At 41.1% G+C, this 20,257-nt stretch overlaps 1 protein-coding gene across 4 annotated transcripts in view; it reads left to right on the forward strand.

The window, feature by feature from the left end:
* The window catches only part of KCTD20 (potassium channel tetramerization domain containing 20), a 39,953-nt gene that overhangs the window by 11,740 nt on the left and 7,956 nt on the right, over nt 1-20,257 (forward strand). For 2 of the 4 annotated variants that reach the window (XM_008994337.6, XM_002746477.7), the window contains exons 2-6: nt 9,239-9,445; nt 13,236-13,509; nt 16,546-16,648; nt 17,017-17,137; nt 18,916-19,113. In XM_008994337.6, coding sequence (XP_008992585.1) covers nt 9,286-9,445; nt 13,236-13,509; nt 16,546-16,648; nt 17,017-17,137; nt 18,916-19,113 — 856 coding nt within the window. In that variant the 5' untranslated portion in view covers nt 9,239-9,285. The remainder of the gene's footprint in view (nt 1-9,238; nt 9,446-13,235; nt 13,510-16,545; nt 16,649-17,016; nt 17,138-18,915; nt 19,114-20,257) is intronic. The other 2 variants (XM_078369068.1, XM_078369067.1) reach the window with 1 other exon arrangement.

Here is a 20,257-nt window from a genome sequence, read left to right on the forward strand (position 1 = left end):
CCATTCAGTTTTTGTCTCTCCGGCACCTTGATGCTGACTAAAGCTCTGCTTAACTTCTCGACTTTTTTGGGCTGGGCACGGTGGCTCATGCCTGTAATTCCAGCACTTTGGGATGCTAAGGTGGACGGATCACCTGAGGTCAAGAGTTCAAGACCAGGGTGGCCAACATAGTGAAACCCCATTGCTACTAAAAATACAAAAATTAGCTGGGTGTGGTGGCATGCACCTGTGATCGCAGCTACTTGGGAGGCTGAGGCAGGAGAATCGCTTGAACTCGGGAGTTTGAAACTAGCCTGGCCAATGTGATGAAACCCATCTCTACTGAAAATACAAAAATTATCCAGGTATGGCGGCAGGCACCTGTAATCCCAGCCACTTGGGAGGCTGAGGCAGGAGAATCTCTTGAACCCAGGAGGCAGAGGTTGCAGGGAGGCAAGATTGCGCTACTGCACTCCAGCCTGGGCTACAGAGCAAGACTCCATCTCAAAACAAAACAAAACAAAACAAAAAAGTTAACTTATTAGCTGATGCCTTCTACTTAGCTTATAGCCTTTTGGCAGCTGTTTCTAAATTGGCAAATATCTGGAGGAGAAAAATGGTACAGAGTGTTGGACTTATCTTAGTTTATTTACTTTCTCTGTTAGCGTTCTGCCAAAGAAATGGAACCAGTAGTGTGTGTGTGTGTGTGTGTGTGTGTGTGTTCACACACATACATATGTATTAGGATATTTATTGCAAAGAATTGGTTCATAAGGTGTTGGGGACTAGCTAGGCAAGTCTGAAACCCATAAAGCAGGTTACTGCCAGGAGGGGTAGGCTGGGATTCTAGTATAGGAGCAAAAGCTACAGTCTGCAGGCAGTTTTCTTTCTCAAAGAAGTTTAGGCTCTGCCCTTATAGCAACTGATTGGATCAGGCCCACCCAGATTATCTAGGATAATCTTCCTTACTTAAAGTAAGTAACTATAGAGTTTAATTGCATCTGTATTAGTGTTTGAATAACAGGACTGTAGCCTAGCCAAGTTGGTATATAAAATTGACCATCACATCCTCTCTGTAGAAACTGACTCCTTGAGTCTCGGCCACCTCACTAGTTGTCTGATGTCTTCAAACAGATTTTTGTTGTTGTTTTATTTTTTTCTGTTTTACTCAGCTTTTCTGAGTGCTCTCCAAAAGGAGGTTTATTCTGATAGAAACTTGTCCATTGTTAGAAGTAGAAATCCCGGTGTTCTAGAAAATGTTCTGAGGCCAAGTGCGGTAGCTCACACCAGTAATCCGAGCATTTTGGGAGGCCAAGGCTGGAGGATTGCTTGAGACCAGCCTGGGCAACATAGCAAGACCCCATTCGCTAAAAAGTTAGCTTACTTTTTTTGAGACAGAGTCTCACTCTCACTCAGACCGGAGTACAGTGGTGTGATATTGGCTCATTGCAACCCCTGCCTCCCGGGTTCAAGTGATTCTCCCTGCCTCAGCCTCTTAAGTAGCTAGGATTACAGGTGGCTGCCACCAAACCTGGCTAAATTTTGTATTTTTAGTAGAGACAGGGTTTTGTCATGTTGGCCAGGCTCGTCTCAAACTCCTGACCTTAGGTGATCCACCCGCCTTGGCCTTCCAGAATGTTGGGATTATAGGCGGGAGCCACCTCGCCTGGCCTTTTTTTTTAAAGAGACGGGGTCTTGCTCTGTCACCTACGGTGGCATATAGTGGTGCTATCACAGCTGACTGCAGCTTTGACCTCCTGAGCTCAAATGACCCTCCTGCCTCAGCCTCCTGATTAGTTGGGACTACAGGCGTGCATAACCACACCTGGCTACTTTTTAAAAAGTTTTTGTAGAAATGGGGTCTTGCTGTGTTGTCCAGGCTAGTCTCATGCAGTCTTCCCTCTAGCTGAGATTACGGGCATATGCCACCATGCCTGGCTAATTTTTTTGTATTTCTTTTTGTGGAGATGAGGTTTTTCCTTGTGGCCCAGGTTGGTCTGGAACTCCTGGGCTGAAGCGATCCACCTGCCTCAGCCTCCCAAAGTGCTTAGATTACAGGTGTGAGCCACTGTGTCCGGCGTAATTTTTTAGTTTTTGGAGAGATGGGGGTCTCACTGTGTTGCCCAGGCTGGTCTCAGACTCCCGGGCTCAAGCAGTTCTCCCACCTTGGCCTCCCAAAGTGCTGGGATTGCATGTGTGATCCATTGTGGGCTGTATGCTAGTCTAGAATTAATGAAGATACTATGTTATCCTTTAAATCACTTATCTGATGCTTATTCTTATCTGACTTACTGTATAAGAATCTCTGGGGAATGGGGCCCAAGAAGATGTTTTAACAAGTTCTTCTAACTGATTCTGATTATCAGCTGGATTTGAGAACCACTGGACAATATGATTACTAAGGTCTCGTCTGATTCTAAAATACCACTTCTGCATTATTATTACTTTTTTTTTTAATATAAGATGGAGTTTCACCATGTTGGTCAGGCTGGTCTTGAACTCCCGACCTCAGGTGATCCGCCCACCTTGGCCTCCAAAGTGCTTGGATTACAGGCGTGAGCCACCGCGCCCAGCCCACTTCTGCATTATATAACTCTTATGCAAAATGATGTCTTTATAATTAAGCGAACAGCAGAAGACCTGTGCGAGTTGCTTCTTTCTTCTTGGAGAAGTTGGCAGGATAACTGGAATCCTAGGAGCTCCTCTGTGTTCAGGTTGCCAAGTCCTGAGTTCAGAATTTTGTTTTTGAGATGAATATAAAAGCACCCAAATGTCAAGGAAAATGTTCTTCCTGTGAAAAGCAATCTGCACTGGCATTATTTTTAAAAAGATGTCAAGTCTTGAAGCACTGATTCTCAAGTTTTTCTGGAACACTGTCCTTTTTGAGAATCTGGAGCTGGGGACATTCTTCTTCCCACAGAAATTTGTAATTGTGCATAAAATGTCCAGTAGTTTACAGACCTCTATTTAGACCTTTGCTTTAGTGTAGGTGACCTCCCCTCGGTAAGGCAGGGGAGGAAGAATGTTTGGTTCCCTTCCTCTGGCTGATCTTTTTTTTTTCTTCTCCTCGAACGGTCTAACAGATGCACTCGGCTTCCCAGGGGCTGGCCGGACTGGCTTGCCCCCGACCTAGAGGCCAGTTCACAGTGGCACGCCTCACTCTGCCATATTTGCTGCTTCTCTGTAACTCTTAAATAATAAATTATCTCAACAACTAGATTGTAAGCTCTTTGAAGGTAAGCAAGACTGTGTCTTAGGTACTACCCTTCTCTTTGCTGTCAGCCCATTAAGATCCTTACTACCTCACTCCTGGACAATTTAAGTAACCTCCTTATAGCCCCTCCAGTCTGTATGTGGTCTTATTTATCTTAAAACAACATTTTGAACATGACACCTGCCCCGTAAAAACTTGGCTACAAAACAAAATCCTAATTCCATTTTACCTTATAATTTAAATGTCTCTGTAAACTGGCCCCAACTTTTCATCTTTAGCTTTACCCAAGGCAGTGTGTACAACCATCTGAGCTGTGCTTTATACGGCTTCTTAGATGATGGTGTGCATGGTCTTTCCTGGAATTGTATGATATGGTGGTGACCCTGATTTTCCCCACACTTTTGCATTAATCCTTCATTCTAGCCTGATTGGTTTACTTTCTCTCTCTTTTGCATAGTAATAAAGCCTTGTTTATTGTTACTTTCCTGTCAGTTGTCATTCATCTTGCCTGGAATGCCCTGTTTCCCTTTTCTCTATCTAATCTCTGCATATTAATAGCTACACCGTGGAGTATTATGCAACCATAATAAAGAATGAGAAAGATCTGTATGAACTCCCATGGAATGATTTCTAGGATATACTGTTAAGTAATATAACAAGGTACAAAATACGGTATTCTATTTGGTAGAATATGGTATTCTATCTTTTGTATAAGAGAAAAAAGGAGTTAAGAATATAGATATGTACACATATATTTGCTTATATCTGCAAAGAGAAACATTAAAGATAAACAGAAACTAACAAAACAAGTGCTGTGGTTTGAAAGTATATGTCCATCCAAAATTGATGTTGGAACTTAAACCTCCAAGGTGATACAATTAAGAGGTGAGGCCTTTAGGAGGTGACTGGGCCTTATAAAAGGGGATTGAAGGAACCTAGCTAGCCTTTTTCCTTCCACCATGTGAGGACACTGAGATCCCAGTATCTTTGAGGAACAGGCCCTCACCAGACACCCAGTTTGCCACACCTTAATCTTGGATTTCTCAGCCTCCAGGACTGTGAGAAAATAAATTTCTGTTCTTTAGAAGTTACCCAGTCTCAGGCATTTGGTTTATAGCAGCACAAATGGACTAAGACAACTCGGTTATCTGTAGGGAGTAAATAGGAACAGATTGAGAGAGAAAAGGGAAAGGACAGAGACTTCTCTGAACATTCCTTTTTTATGTGACTTCAACTTGTGAACCATGTAAATGTTTTACATATTCAGGAAATTTTTAAAATAATGGAAAATGCTATAATTGAATATAAAGAGAAACAAATGAACCCACCATACAGAAAATACAAGGAAAACATACAGTAACTTTTGAATATAGCATGCTGACTGTACATCCTTAGGAATATGCTTTAAGGACAAAAAGAACTGCCCCACCACCAAAACACCCAAACTTAGTAGGTTTATTGTTAGTAGTAGTTTGATGTAATTCTGAAACTGGTCTATGAACCAAGATTTTCAATGTGAGGGCACTAATACAAAATGAGTTAGGAAAAACTAGTATTAAATTTGAACTGAAAATATCAGTATAAACTCTATGAATGAATGAGACAGACAGGGTCTTGGTCTGTCACCTGTGGTTGGAGTGCAATGGCATGAATAATGGGTTACTACAGCCTTGACTTCCCAGGCTCAAGTGATCCTCCTGCCACAGCCTCCTGAGCAGCTGAGACAACACAACAGGTGTACACCCAGTTCATTTCTTATCGTTTGTAGAGACTCAGCACTTTTGGAATATGGTAGCCTCTTACTATGAGTTAATAATAGTCCCAGAAGAGGTCTTGTGGACATTTTAGATTTTCCGCATCCTCTCCATTTCTCCTCCTCCCACCTTCATCCCTTTTTATCCTTTTCCCAGAAATTCTGTGTGTCACCAGAGAGCATTATGTACAGCAAAACAGAAAACGTGTTTAATAGAAAACATTAGCAGAGTTCTCATTAACATGCATAAAGAAAAAGCATAATGAAACAAGACCAAGTGGTTTTCACATAAGAACAGACCGAAAGGAATGAAGGTTTGACAAAGATATAATTAATTTTTAGATTTGATCATAGGGTATGGGTTAAGGGCAAATTAGCCTATTTACCAAATTCTGTGGCATCTTACTTCATCTTCACCTCCCACTTCGTACGCAGAGTGGAGGAGGTACAGTCCTAAGTATAAACAAGGTTACTGCCTTTTAAAAGATCATGTCCTTTGGCCAGGTGTGGTAGCTCACACCTGTAATCCCACCACTTTGGCGGGGGCCGAGGTGAGCAGATCACAAGGTCAGGAGATTGAGACCATCCTGGCCAACATGGTGAAACCCTGTCTCTACTAAAAATACAAAATTAGCTGGGCATGGTGGCATGTGCCTGTAATCCCAGCTATTCCGGAGGCTGAGGCAGGAGAATCACTTGAACCCAGGAGGCGGAGGTTGCAGTAAGCCAAGGGTTGCACCACCACACTCCAGCCTGGCCACAGAGCAAGACTCCATCTCAAACAAAACAAAAAGCCTTGTACTATTAACAGTATGAAAGCATTATGTTTTTGAGATACATCAATATTATTGCCCCCACCCCATTCCAACTAGTTTTCTTTTAAATCTAAGTTGTTCAATGGTAGGATATTGAACTTAAGGGAATAGTGATCTAGGTAAATATCTTGTTTTCTTCAGAAATAATTGATTAGGGGAAATCATAAATAAGAAAGTATATAAATTTATTATCTGCAGGTTATCGTGGATTCATACTCAAGATGATTATGTTGTAGGGAGAAACAAGTACATTCTTTTTTAGGTGCAGAGAATATGTGGAGATAATTACACTATCAAAGACTGTATATAAATTTTCCAAGTTGGGGAGGCGATGGTGCTAACACTGTTTAGCTGTTCCAGGTCAGTAAAATCAAGATTTAACAAAATATGGGCCTTCATGGGAGGCCTGTGAAATAAATAAATATATTCATAAAATACTTTCACAGCATGTATGGAAGTGAAGCATGAACTGGCTTGCTGGATGTTAAGTTTTCTTTGCTTCATAGCTATATATTCTGTGTTCCATTATTAATACTTTTCTTAAACTCTTGCTGCTTTTCCAAAGCAGTCTCTTCAGCTACTGTTAAGCTATAACATGGACCTTGTTCTTTATCTTACTCTAGACTTGATTTTGACATCTGAGTCAAACTTGAAGGCGTTGATGGTTCTGTTTGACTTTACCAATTGCCAAATGGCTGCATTTTTGTAATGTAAATTTTTTTTAAGAAAGGATAATCATGAAAAAGCTGTAGTCCCATAGAAGGTTTTTTATCAATACATTCACTTTATTCCTTCAATTTGCTTTATGCTATAAGAGCCCATTGTCTGAGAAAGATCATCAACTGAAAATATCGCTTCTTTAGTATGATTTATTTTCAGGCATATTTCTCCATCTTATCAAAGTAGTCATTTTTATATTTCATCCAAGTTAAAACTTGGACCAGGGTATAAACTGATCAATTTATGCTAAAAAACATTTAAATATAGGTTATGAAGGGATTCAAAATTTAATTTACATTACAGATGTTTATTATGTTTTTGTTGTTATTGTTTTGTTGAGATGGAGTCTCGCTCCGTTGACCGGGCTGGAATGCAGTGGCTCGATCTCGGCTCACTGCCACCTCTGCCTTCCGGGTTCAAGCATTCTTCTGCCTTAGCCTCCCAAGCAGCTGGGACTACAGGCCCTCACCACCACGCCTGGCTAATTTTTATAATTTTAGTAGAGGCAGGGTTCACCATGTTGCTCAGGCTGGTCTCGAACTCCTGACCTTGTGATCCACCTGTCTCAGCCTGCAAAGTGCTGGGATTACAGGCTCAAGCCACCGCACCCGGCCTATATCTATTATTTATAGTTGTTTACTGGCACCTACCATATGTTTGATATATGCCAGGAAATTCAGAGTATTAAAATGCATTACTGCCCTTAGTGAGCTTCCTATTCCTAAAATATTGTTAAGTATGCAATCCATATGCATACAAATTACTGGTGATTTAAGATGGTTCTTCTACCAGAATGCCAGTGGAAATTTGTACAGTATAAACTGTGAAAGTGCTAAGTAGAGTGAACTTCAGGAATATTTTGAATAGTTTAGCAGCCACTGAGAATGGAAAGGTTGCAGGGCGTGATTAACCTGCAGAAAGTTAGGAAGCCCCCTGTGTGGCTGCTGTGGCTTCTCATTCTACCTGATTATTGAGGGTCTTGCACGTGGCAGTCACATAGTGTGTGTTGTTCATGGGGATTTAGCGCTGCTTTCGAGAGAGATGAATGACATGATTAGCTTTATAGCCAGTGTGATTTTAAGGCTTGGCTTGGGGATTGAGCATAAGGTACACAAAGTGAAAGAAAAGGGAAGATAAAAAGGAGAACTTGAGCAATGCAAATCAAAGTTAGCTTTTTTCTTCAGCTCAGTTGATTCTCATACTGACTTTAAGGTTGTGATTTTTTTTCTTTTTTTGAGACGGAGTTTCGCTCTTGTTACCCAGGCTGGAGTGCAATGGCACAATCTCGGCTCACTGCAACCTCCGCCTCCTGGGTTCAGGCAATTCTCCTGCCGCAGTCTCCTGAGTAGCTGGGATTACAGGCACGTGCCACCATGCCCAGCTAATTTTTTGTATTTTTAGTAGAGACGGGGTTTCACCATGTTGACCAGGATGGTCTTGACCTCTTGACCTCGTGATCCACCAGCCTCAGCGCAAGAGTGTGTCAGTTTTTAAAAACAGATTTTCTTTAATTGAAAAGTTGAGATACCACCTCATGCCAGTTAGAATGATGATCATTAAAAAATCAGAAGACAACAGAAGCTGGAGAGGATGTGGAGAAATAGGAACGCTTTTACACTGTTGAAGGCAGTGTAAATTAATTCAACCATTGTGGAAGACAGTATGGTGATTCCTCAAGGATCTAAAAATAGAAATATCATAGGCGGGCACTGTGGCTCACACTTGTAATCCTAGCACTTTGGGAGGCTGAGGTTGGCGGATCACCTGAGGTCAGGAGTTCGAGACCAGCTTGACCAATATGATGAAACCCCATCTTAAAAAAAAAAAAAATAGAAATACCATTTGACCCAGCAATCCCATTACTGGGTATCTGCCCAAAGGATTATAAATCATTCTATTATAAAGACGTATGCACAAGTACGTTTATTGCGGCACTGTTCACAATAGCAAAGACTTGGAACCAATCCAAATGCCCATCAATGATAGACTGGATAAAGAAAGTGTGTCACATACACCCCATGGAATACTATGAAGCCATAAAAAATGATGAGTTCATGTCCTTTGCAGGGACATGGATGAAACGGGAAACCATCATTCTCAGCAAACTGATACAAGAACAGAAAATCAAACACTGCATGTTCTCACTCATAAGTGGGTACTGCACAATGAGAACATAAGGACACAGGAAGGGGAACATCACACACTGGGGCCTGGGGTGTTGGGGGTAGAGGACGAATAGCTGGGGGTGGGGGGATTGGGGAGGGATCACATTAGGAGAAATATCAAATGTAGATGACAGGGCGATGGATGCAGCAATCCGCTACCATGGCACATGTATACCTATGTAACCTGCATGATCTGCACATGTACCCCAGAACTTAAAGTATAATAAGTAAAGTTGGACTTCCTGCTACCCTATGTCTCTGTAATATGAGTACCACCAAATTATTATCATTTAAATATCATCATCATTTAAAGATCATGAATGTGGCTGAAGTAAGTGAATTTGATGTCTGTTCATGGATAAAATTATTCCCCACTAACAAGTTTATCTGCATTCTTAGTGACTGGATAAAGACCATTTAAATCAGCCCAATTCCTATCAATATAAAAAAAAATCACAAAAATGTTGAAGATGCCTATTTCTCCTGACGACAGGAATGCTAGCTGTCAGTTTTCTAGTTTGGCCTTCATACCATGGAAGTCCTTAGAAACCTGTTTTATGAGTTCTAAATCATGCATATTCCTGTGTTCCAGGATTTCTCTCTGATCAAACGGACAGTTCAGGACTCAAGAGTCTGAGGATGAATGTTCACTGTGGCAGTGACAGTGACAGGTTATTGCGGCAGGAGGCCAGCTGCTTAGTGGATGATACCTCAGCTGCAGCCCAGGAAAAAGAAGCAAACAGCCTCATTTCATTTGGTCCTCATAATCTTACTTATCCTCTAGGTCCCAGGAATGAAGGTACAGTGATTAACTCTTGACTTAATTTGGGCGGGGGGCTTTCTGATACCAAAGCATCTACACTACCCAGAAAGCATGAATGTTTTTAATCTAAATAAATTATCCAATTAATTGCTTAGCTTGCAATCACAATTATATAAGGCTGACCTTCACAGAAAATCTCCAATTATTTAATCAGTCTAGCACATTTAATGTGGTGATAATGGTATTTTTTTTTTAAAGCCACAGGTTTGGAGTCAAGACATATTCAGTTTCTAGCTCAGCTGCTTATTAGTTGTAACCATGGATGAGATCCTTAATCTTTCTGAGGATTTCTTTTTTTTTTTAAGATGGGGTCTCACTTTGTCACCCAGGTTGGAGTATAGTGGCATGATCTTGGCTCATGCCAAGATCTTGCAACTTCTGCCTCCCAGCCTCAAGCGATCCTCCCCCCTCAGCCTCCCAAGTTGCTGGGACCACAGGTGTGCACCACTACGCCCAGCTAATTTACATTTTTGGTAGAGACAGGGTTTCACCATTTTGCCCAGGCTGGGGAGCCTTGCTCTTAATGTAGAAAACAAGGCTATTAATATTCTTCCCAGCCCTGGCGTGGTGGCTCACTCCTGTAATCCCAACACTTTGGGAAGCCAAAGCAAGCAGATCACTTGAGGTCAGGAGTTTGAGACCTGCCTGGCCAACATGGCAAAACCCCTGTCTACGAAAAATAAAAAAATTAGCCGGGCATGGTGGTGAATGTATATAATCCCAGCTACTTGGGAGGCTGAGGCAGGAGAATCTCTCAAACCTAGGAGGCGGAGGTTGCAGTGAGCCAGGATCGCACCATTGCACTCTAGCCTGGGCAAGAGAGCAAGACTGTCTCAAAAAAAAAAATTCTTCCTACCTCACAAGTTAATGGATGTGAATGAAGGCTCCTGATAAACTGAGGTTCTTTTTAACTTTTAATTAAAACAATAGCAGCAGTAATAGCAACTACCTTATTGAGCATTTACTGTACTAGGAACTTTACATAATTCTTTAGATCAGGGGTGGCAAACTGGTCAAATCTGTCTACCTGTTTTTATAAATAAAATTTTAATGAAACAGCCATCGTATCCATATTGTCTGTGGCTGCCTTCCTGCCACAGTAGTGGCAGAGACTGTGACCACAAGTCTAAAATATTTACTTTGCGGCTCTTTATAGAAAATTTGCTGACTCTACTCCAGTTTAGTCCTTATAACTATTATCCTTGTTTTACAGACGAGGAAACTGAGGCTTAGGTAGTTTAGGTAACTTGCTCAGGTTCACAGTGCTGGGAGGTAGTGGGCTGGGATGCTTTCTGACTAGGCTGTTCTTCATGTATATCAGCTGACAGAAGAGCATGTGACTGCTGCCCAAGAGTACACTGTTAGGGAGAACTCATGCAAGGAGTCTCTGTTCCTACTCGCCCGTTTAAGCAGGATAGAACCTGAGGTTTCTTCCTTGGGTTTAGGAATCAACCCATTTTAATTGCTTCATCATTGGGGTGAAATCAAGCATTCTAAAGAACTGAATTAGTAATTCAGGTATTTATTTCATTTTGAATAAACAGCACCTCAAATGTGAAAGCCTATCCTGGTGATCAAAGTGTTTCTTGCTACAAGCTTGCCTGTGGGTTGCCTGGAAGCATAGCTTTGGTGTGCAAACATGAGACCACAGTGCAAGTTTATGAGAAACTATAGGATGTGAACTCTAAATAGGTTTTTGGTCTAGATGTTTGTTTGTTTGTTTGAGATGAAGTTTCACTCTTGTTGCCCTGGCTGGTGTGCAATGGCATGATCTTGACTCACTGCAACCTCCACCTCCCGGGTTCAAGCAATTCTCCTGCCTCGGCTTCCCAAGTAGCTGGGACTACAGGTGCCTTCCACCATGCCCAGCTAATCTTTTGTATTTTTAGTAGAGACAGAGTTTCATCATGTTGACCAGTCTCCTGGCCTCAGGTGATCCACCCTCCTCGGCCTCCCAAAGGGCTGGGATTACAGGTGTGAGCCACTGTGTCCAGCCTTTATTGCCTTTTATCTACAAACAAATGGGAAAAAAATTAAGTGTCCTCTGCCCAACAATTTATTTGGTTGACTCAGTATAGGAAATCAGACTAATTAATCATGTTCCTGAATTTGTTTACAAATTTTGTAAACAAATTTTGTAAATATGAGGGGTGGAAGTAATTCAGTTGTATTGATAACATTTTTTTTTTTTCTCAAATAGGGCTTGAAGAAAAGGTAGGAAAATGTTAACAAAGCTTGCCGAATCTAGGTGATGGGGCATATGTATTATATTAAGTTTGTGCTTCCATATGTCTGGAATTTTTCATTAAAAAACTTTTTCTACATTAAAACAAAATAGGGCTGTGTGTGGTGGCTCACACCTGTAATCCTAACACTTTGGGAAACCAAGGTGGGTGGATCACTTGAGACTGCCTATTTAAAAGAACCCTCTGGTAATCCTTTGATAATACTTACTTCTGATTGTCTTCTGTATGTATCCTGATTTCATATATTTAATTTTAAGCCTGTTTTATAGCATGCAGTATTTTGCATGCATATATATGTATATATATATGTACAATATATATTTATTCTTAAATTTATTTTTTATTTTTGAGACAGAGTCTTGCTCTGTTGCCCAGGCTGGAGTACAGTGGTGCCATCTTAGCTCACTGCAACCCCCACCTCCCAGGTTCCAGAGATTCTCCTGCCTCAGCCTCCTGAGTAGCTGGGATTACAGGCACCCGCCACCATGCTTGGCTGATTTTTCTATCTGTCTAATTTTTGTATTTTTAGTAGAGACAGGGTTTTACCATGTTGGCCAGGCTGGTCTCAAACTCCTGACCTCAGATGATCTACCTACCTTGGCTTCCCAACATGCTGGGATTAGAGGTGTGAGCCACTGCACCCGGCCTATTTTTAAGTGCTCTCACATCCTTAATTTTAGTTTATATTCAGAACAGGCCTGTGAGGTAGATGGAGTGAACATTATTTATCCTCATTTTATAGATGATGGACCAGGTAGAAAAATTAAATAAATTGCTTAAAGAAAATAGCTTTTTGATGATACTAAGAAACAGATTTCATTAATAAATTTTAATGCCATCTGCACTGGAACTTTTCTGCTGAGAGTAATACCTACCTTTTTGAAAAAATAGTTTAGGTAATCTTAGGATTCTCCTGTATATAATGAAAATGGCTTTTACTGTAAATTTCTAGGAAAAGTAATATATTGGAAAATTACAGACTATCATTATCCCTTCTGGAAAATAAAATTTTCAAACAGTTTTGAAGAATTTGAAAATGAATAGTTTTGGCACATATTAGTAGCAGGTTTCTTAAATGAAGCATGGGAAATATAAAAGTATTAGTTAGCAATAGAAGTGAAAACAAGTAAAAAGTGATTGCCTCTGAATCAACACTGGGGGAGGCACAGAGAATAGCAGGGGAGACTGCTGGGCCTCCACAGAAATTCTTCTCTATGTTTTTCTTAACCATAGACATAGTTTACTTTAGAAAATTTAAATAATGTTAAAGTTTGGGTATCCTGCCTTCATCCCCTCCCTCCCGCAACCTTCACACACACATGGAGGAGATCCAGTATGAGTCTCTAGTTTTTTTGTTTGCTTGCTTTTACTTGTTGTAAGCAAGAGGTTTTTTCTTGCCTGTGAACACCTAAAATTTGGGGGTTTTTTTGTTTACTCCTTGTTTTAAAGAAGACAGAGTTTGTTTTTCTCTCAAGGCTTTTGCTCTCAGGTTATTTTGGTTTCTTTGTATGTTCTTTTAGACCTCTCACTTGACTATGCCTCTCAGCCAGCAAATCTTCAGTTCCCTCACATAATGCCCCTTGCCGAAGACATCAAAGGTTCTTGCTTCCAAAGTGGGAGTAAACGGAACCATGAACCTTTTATTGCTCCAGAAAGATTTGGAAACAGTAGTGTGGGCTTTGGCAGTAATTCCCATTCCCAAGCACCAGAGAAAGTGACGCTTCTTGTAGATGGCACACGTTTTGTTGTGAATCCACAGATTTTCACTGCTCATCCGGATACCATGTTGGGAAGGTAACTGATGATAATTTTCTTCCAAATTTACTCTATTCTCTATAAACAGAAATACCTGCTATTTATCTTGCATTAACAATAAAAAGCATTGTATAGGTCGGGCGCAGTGGCTCACGCCTGTGATGCCAGCACTTTGGGAGTTTGAGGCAGGCAGATCACCTGAGGTCTGGAGTTTGAGACCAGCCTGGCCAACATGGTGAAACCCTGTCTCTACTAAAATTACAAAAATTATCTGGGAGTGGTGGCAGGTGCCTATAATCCCAGCTACTTGGGAGGCTGAGGCAGGAGAATCAGGAGAATCGCTTGAACCTGGAAGGTAGAGGGTGCAGTGAGCTGAGACCACACCATTGCACTCCAGCCTGGGTGACAGAGCAAGACTCCATCTCAAAAAAAAAAAAAGCATTGTATTTTTATTTTTCTGCCCTCATACATTTGTGAAAGGGAGGGCAAGCTGGTAAAAGCCTAATGTGTGTTGGTATTTTGGAGTGGGAAGAATACTTATTTTATTTATAAAGCCAGTATACTGAAATGAGCCCCACAAAAGGAAGTAAAATCTATTTGGAAACTATAAAAAAAAAAAACCTGCTAAATCTGATTCTCTGATCTTCTACAAATTCACTCCAAGTAATGGTTTTAGAGTTTCACAGGTCAGAGATGCTGGGGTAAGGTGAGACCTAAGTCTTGCTCCCTGTTTTAAAAAAATAAAAACAGTATTAGACAAATGTTCTACATGGCACAAGAACATAGCCATTTTACTGAAAAGCATTTTCCTGCCAAGTTTTATTCTTGGCAACCGATGCTATGCTGTCATTTTCTAATGCTTCCATTACTATTCAGGTATTTGAAATGTAATCTTTAAGTGGAATCTTTAAACCTAGTTATTTTGTTTTTTCATGATTGCTCTCTTTATTCTTCATGGTCCATTCTCTGTGCTGCTTCATTTAGACTTATCTTCCTTTTAAACATCTCCAGCCCCCAGATTTTTAGGGTTAGAATTTAGGAAATGGAAATAGCCTACTAAGGAGGAACAATGTCCAGGAAGGAGTCCCAGAGCCTAGGCTAGGAGTTAAGAGATTGTCTTTCTGGCCAACCATACACCTTAACCTAAGGAAGAGCAAATTGGGATCAGAGTAAAAATAGTAGTAATCATGATATTATATATGTAGATTTGGCTTTTGATAATTCTTATCTACTTAGAAGATTTTACTTTGTTTAGAGATCTAACCTCAGGACTTTGAATTAATTTGAGTTAGAAATTCGAATTGATCACACTAATTTATTGAATTCTAGGCTAAATAGAATCCAGCCCTTCAAATATAGGTGTATTTGAACATAACAAATTCACAGTGAACCACTTTTTAATTAGAACCAAACCTGTCTACATAATTCTTAAACATCTGAATTGCAGCACATTAAAACATTTTCCAGATTGGTCCTGTATTTTTTTATCAGGCTTGACTTCTTGTTCTCAGTATGGATATTACCACCATTCCCAACCCCCTAAAAAAAAGTGTTTCTTAGTGCAGACTGGCTGTTTTGGGTATGTTGCCTCTGAAAGCAGTGATCAAGAGAAGAAAGGCAAGTGTTTCCTGGGTAAGATTCTTGGGTGACACTGGTTTGAATCTTGGAATGAGTTGTCCCATGAAGTGAAGAGTCTGGTTTTTTATCTGTCTGGTTCACTCAGCTCAGTTGGCCAAGGTCATATGTTCTGTTCTATTCTGTGGCTACCTGTTCTGTTATATACAGTACTTGTAAGCCTAGCCAGTGAGCTTACAGATGTTAAACGGGGAGAGGCTGAGAGAAAGAGAATGGATTAATGCAGATCCATGCCACTACTAAATAAATAACGCTGAGCTGAAATCTTACTAATGATAAATGGGGGGATTATATTTACAGTATGTTCACTATTTTTATTCAGAGCTCTCTGAGCTAGTTTTCATTCAACCAGAGCATTCCAGAAAAACATCTGCATTCTTTGGAGGCTACTTTTATCAAGACAAATTTCTTATGGGTGTTAGTTATTTGGGAAGCATGTGAAATGGAATCATTTTCAGACCTTTGAAAAGCAGCCAGTTCAGGCTGGAGGACAAGTTGTGAACAGTTGAACAGCAATACTTCCCAGCAGTTTAAGGAAGGAAATGGCAGTGAGTCCCCACTGGGAAGTCAAATCTATTCTGGTTGAAGATAGTAGCTGCCTGCCCTTTCCTTTGTGTTATCTAACCAACCACAGCTCATACACAAAAGTGCAGCAGGAGTAGAAGTCATGGGGTCATTTAGACTGGAGGGGATCTGACAGAAGGGAGGAAGGATGGAGAGAGGTGGAAAAGTAAGCCCTCCTCCCTGTACCCTATGACTTCTGAGTTCATACTGAGAGCAAGCCTGCCTCTCTGAAATGTAGTAAACTGCTGATAAGCCTAATAATGCCTACCCTCCTTTTCTACCTGATCTGGAAATCCTGTCATTCTTGGTATTGAGTAAGGCCATTTTCCCCCAGAGCTCCACTGTTAAGACATACCAGGAAAGCATTAACATAGCTGCACCTAACAAGATGAGATGTTGAAAAGTAAAACAGAAATATTGACAAATGGCATATTAGATAGGTCAGTGTTGACAGGAGAGGGGACAGGAATAAAAAGGAGTCTAGATGCTGTCTTCCTGAGCTGTCAGTATATATAGGCAGGTTCTTGGGGAGGGCATGAAAGGTTACCATCTCAACACAGATTTCCAAGGGCCACCTCTGCAGTTGCTGTTTACTGCATTTATTGCCAAAGAAACTCACTAAAGGTGAACTTTGTGGACTTGATCCTTCATTCTTCTTTGCACACAAATGCTTAAAGCAATTGTCCCCTTTTCCTGTCTGAAGGGAGTTGCCTAAGACTGAGTTGTCTTGTGGGCATTGGGTCCCAGTGCTGTGTTTTTAACTTATACTATGAGAGAATGGGATGGAGTCTTCCAGAATGAGGTACGGAAGGGAGAAGTCTCATCTGTGAAGAATCATGCTGGAGAAGATAACATTATTACCTGGGTATCTTTCAGGATGTTTGGACCAGGAAGAGAGTACAACTTCACTCGGCCCAATGAGAAGGGAGAGTATGAGATTGCCGAAGGCATCAGTGCAACTGTATTTCGCACAGTGTTGGTGTGTAGTGGCCCTTTTTTGTTATATTCTCTTCTCTTCCCCAAGGGCATGTGTGATCAATAGGCTTGAGAGTTCCATCAGCTATGTTACTGTCTTTAGGGTCTCTGGTTTCCAGTTCTTTGCTTTCTCCCTTTGTTTTCTATTCCTATAACTTTTAAGTCCTTGCTTGTGTGTGGGCTCTATCAGTTACCAAGTTCTGATTAAATACCTCAAGATAGCCAGGAGCTGTTTTGCCATCTAATGAATCATACATTTGGTGGTAATTCCATTAGTGCATTGCTTTAACAGGACCAGGAATGCATAGAGATGAAGAAGTCATTTTTCACCTTGTTCTTTGCCTACGTTTTTTCCTCGTAATCTATTTACAGGATTATTACAAAACCGGTATCATCAATTGTCCTGATGGCATCTCTATCCCAGATCTTAGAGACACATGTGATTATCTCTGCATTAATTTTGACTTCAACACTATCCGATGTCAAGATCTGAGTAAGTACAAGAGCAGCTGCCAGCTATACTTGAGCAGCTGAACTTTGAGTTTTCTTGGAAGTCACTGATTTTTTTTTTTCTGAGACAGAGTCTTGCTCCGTCTCCCAGGCTGGAATGCAGTGGTGAGGTCTCGGCTCATTGCAACCTCCTCCCAGGTTCAAGGGATTCTCCTGCCTCAGCCTCCCTAGTAGCTGGGCTTACAGGCACCTGCCACCACACCCGACTAATTTTTGTATTTTTAGTAGTGATGGGGTTTAACCATGTTGGCCAGGCTGGTCTTGAACTCCTGACCTCAGGTGATCCGCCCACCTCCGCCTCCCAAAGTACTGGGATTACAGGTGTGAGCCACCGTACCTGGCTGAGGTTTTTTTTTACTAAACAGAAGGAATTTCAAGTGTGGGTTGAAAATCATCTGCAGAGGCAGAGATGTGATACTAACCCGTTTCCTCTCTTGGTTAAAAGCACTGTGAGGAACTGGAGTGGACAAAGGAAAACAGATAGTAGTTTCTAAATGGAGCTTGACCAGTTAGAGACCAAGCTAACTGTTTACCTCTTGGGACTTTGGTGTCTCAACTCTAACAAACAAGGATACTGATGGTCCAGCATGAGGAACAGTTTACTAATAAAGTCAAACAGCACAAATTGGCCAGGTTCTCCTGATCATTATTTTGTCTTTTTTTTTTTTAACTTGAGATGGGTTCTTGCTATGTTGCCCAGGCTGGTCTCGAACTCCTGGCCTCAAACAGTCCTCCCACCTCAGCCTCCTGAGTAGCTGGGACTACAGGTACATGCCACCATGCCTGGCTGTGTTTCGTTTTGGAGACACAGTCTTGCTCTGTTGCCCAGGCTAGAGTGCAGCGGCACAATCTCAGCTCACTGTAGCCTCCGCCTCCTGGGTTCTAGTGATTCTCCTACCAGAGCAGCGGGGATTACAGGCATGAGCCACTATGCCCAGCTAATTTTTGTATTTTTAGTAGAGATAGGGTCTTACCATGTTGGCCAGGCTGGTCTCGAACTCCTGACCTCAAGTGATCTCCCCATCTTGGCCTCCAAAAGTACTGAGATTACAGGCATGAGCCACTGCACCTGGCCTATTATTATTAACTTAAGTGCTTTATAGATATGGACTTGCTTGAATCTTGTAACAATTCTGAAAGATGGGTTATAACCTCATTTAAGAACTTAGCTTGTTCAGAGCTCTAGGCATTAAGGTTAGAAATAGAACTCAGATTGTCTAACTGCAAACTCCATGCTCTTATCATTACCTAGGCTTCCTGAAATTATTTAAAGAATTTTTCTTTGAAATTCATGATACATTTCCCTGCATGTTGCATGAAGGCCTCTGTACATGTTATTTCTCTACTGAGTGTATTACACACTTAGAGTAGGTCCTTTGGTGTCACCAAAATTCAGATTATTCCTCTACTATAGTACTCTTAACTCCAGGAAATGAGGATCCAAAGCATCTTCAGAAGAGGTATACAAAGAATCGTCCCCAAATGATGATTTCATCTCTTACAGAATTAACATTTATGGTCTGACCTTATATGTCCAACAAAACCTCAATTGATCAGAATGCTCAAGGATTATTAAACATGAGAAGACATACTTAACAAAGTTTAATAATCACCTTGGAGCAGGAAACAATCTTTTGTTTTTAAATGTGCCACTTCTCCGAACCTCATCAATGATAACAGCCATTACCTCATATTCTTTTTCACTCCAGTAATATGTGCATTTAGGCAGAAAGCATGTTCACCTACATTTTGTCTCTGCAGGTGCTTTACTGCATGAACTGTCTAATGACGGTGCTCATAAGCAGTTTGACCACTACCTCGAAGAGCTGATCTTGCCCATTATGGTGGGCTGTGCCAAGAAAGGAGAGCGAGAGTGTCACATTGTTGTGCTGACGGATGAGGATTCTGTGGACTGGGATGAAGACCACCCTCCACCAATGGGGGAGGAATATTCCCAAAGTAGGAGCTTCCAGCATGGTGTAGATGTTTTCAGCAAGAAACTCCCTACCTGGGGTGGCAGCTTGATCCTAGAACAAATGTGAATATCAAAGTTGAGCCCGTGATGAGCACACTCACCTGGATGACAAATCCCTAGTGATGCAGGTCTAACCTTTATGCTAGGGAACATAGTGAATGTTGTTATACCATTCACTTCTTTCTCTGGTGTCTTGTACTGTGTAATATACTGAGGCAGCACATTAAATGATGGTGTCATTCTTTTAATTCATTTCCTTTTTAAATCCTTTTTAATCGGTAATAATTCAAAATTCAAAAAAGCATAAAAGGATATAAACTTTAAAAGTCTTATTCTCACTCCTGCCCTGTCTATCCCATTTTCTTCCTCAATTTCTTTTATAGGCTTCCAAGTATATTCAGTGTACATACATAATCAATTACTTGTTTTCTCCTCCTCTTTCAAATGTACCATATCATACAACTGTTCTATGCCATGTGTTAACATAAAAATCTTCAACGTTCTTTTTTGTGTCTCTATAGTAGTCCCTTGCACAACTGTGCCATAATTGATTTAACCAGTCCTGTTATTGGACATTTAAACTATTGGCAGGGTGCAGTGGCTCACACCTGTAATCCCAGTCCTTGGGGAGGCTGAGGTGGGTAGATCGTTACAGAGGTGAGGAGTTCAAGACCAGCCTGGCCAACATAGCGAAACCCCATCTCTACTAAAAATACAAAAATTAGCTGGGCAAGGTGGCACATGCCTGTAACCTAGCTATTCAGGAGGCTGAGACAGGAGAATCGCTTGAACTTGGGAGGCAGAGGTTGCAGTGAGCCAAGATCACACCATTGCACTCCAGCCTGGGTGACAGCGCTACAGTCTGTCTCAAAAAAAAAAAGATTTGTGGCTTTATAATTTTGATAGATGTTGCCAAATTATCCTCCATAAAAGTTATACCAATTTACACTCACAAAACAGTACATGACAGGTTTCTTTCCATTGTTTCCACCCCCTCACCAAAACAGTGGCTTTTTTTTTTCTTTTTTGAGACAGAGTCTCTATTGCCCAGGCTGGAGTGCAATGACATCATCTCAACTCTGAAACCTCTGCCTCTCAGGTTCAAGTGATTCTCATGCCTCAGCCTCC

Source organism: Callithrix jacchus, chromosome 4 (genome assembly GCF_049354715.1).
Source record: "Callithrix jacchus isolate 240 chromosome 4, calJac240_pri, whole genome shotgun sequence".
NCBI lineage: Eukaryota > Metazoa > Chordata > Mammalia > Primates > Cebidae > Callithrix > Callithrix jacchus.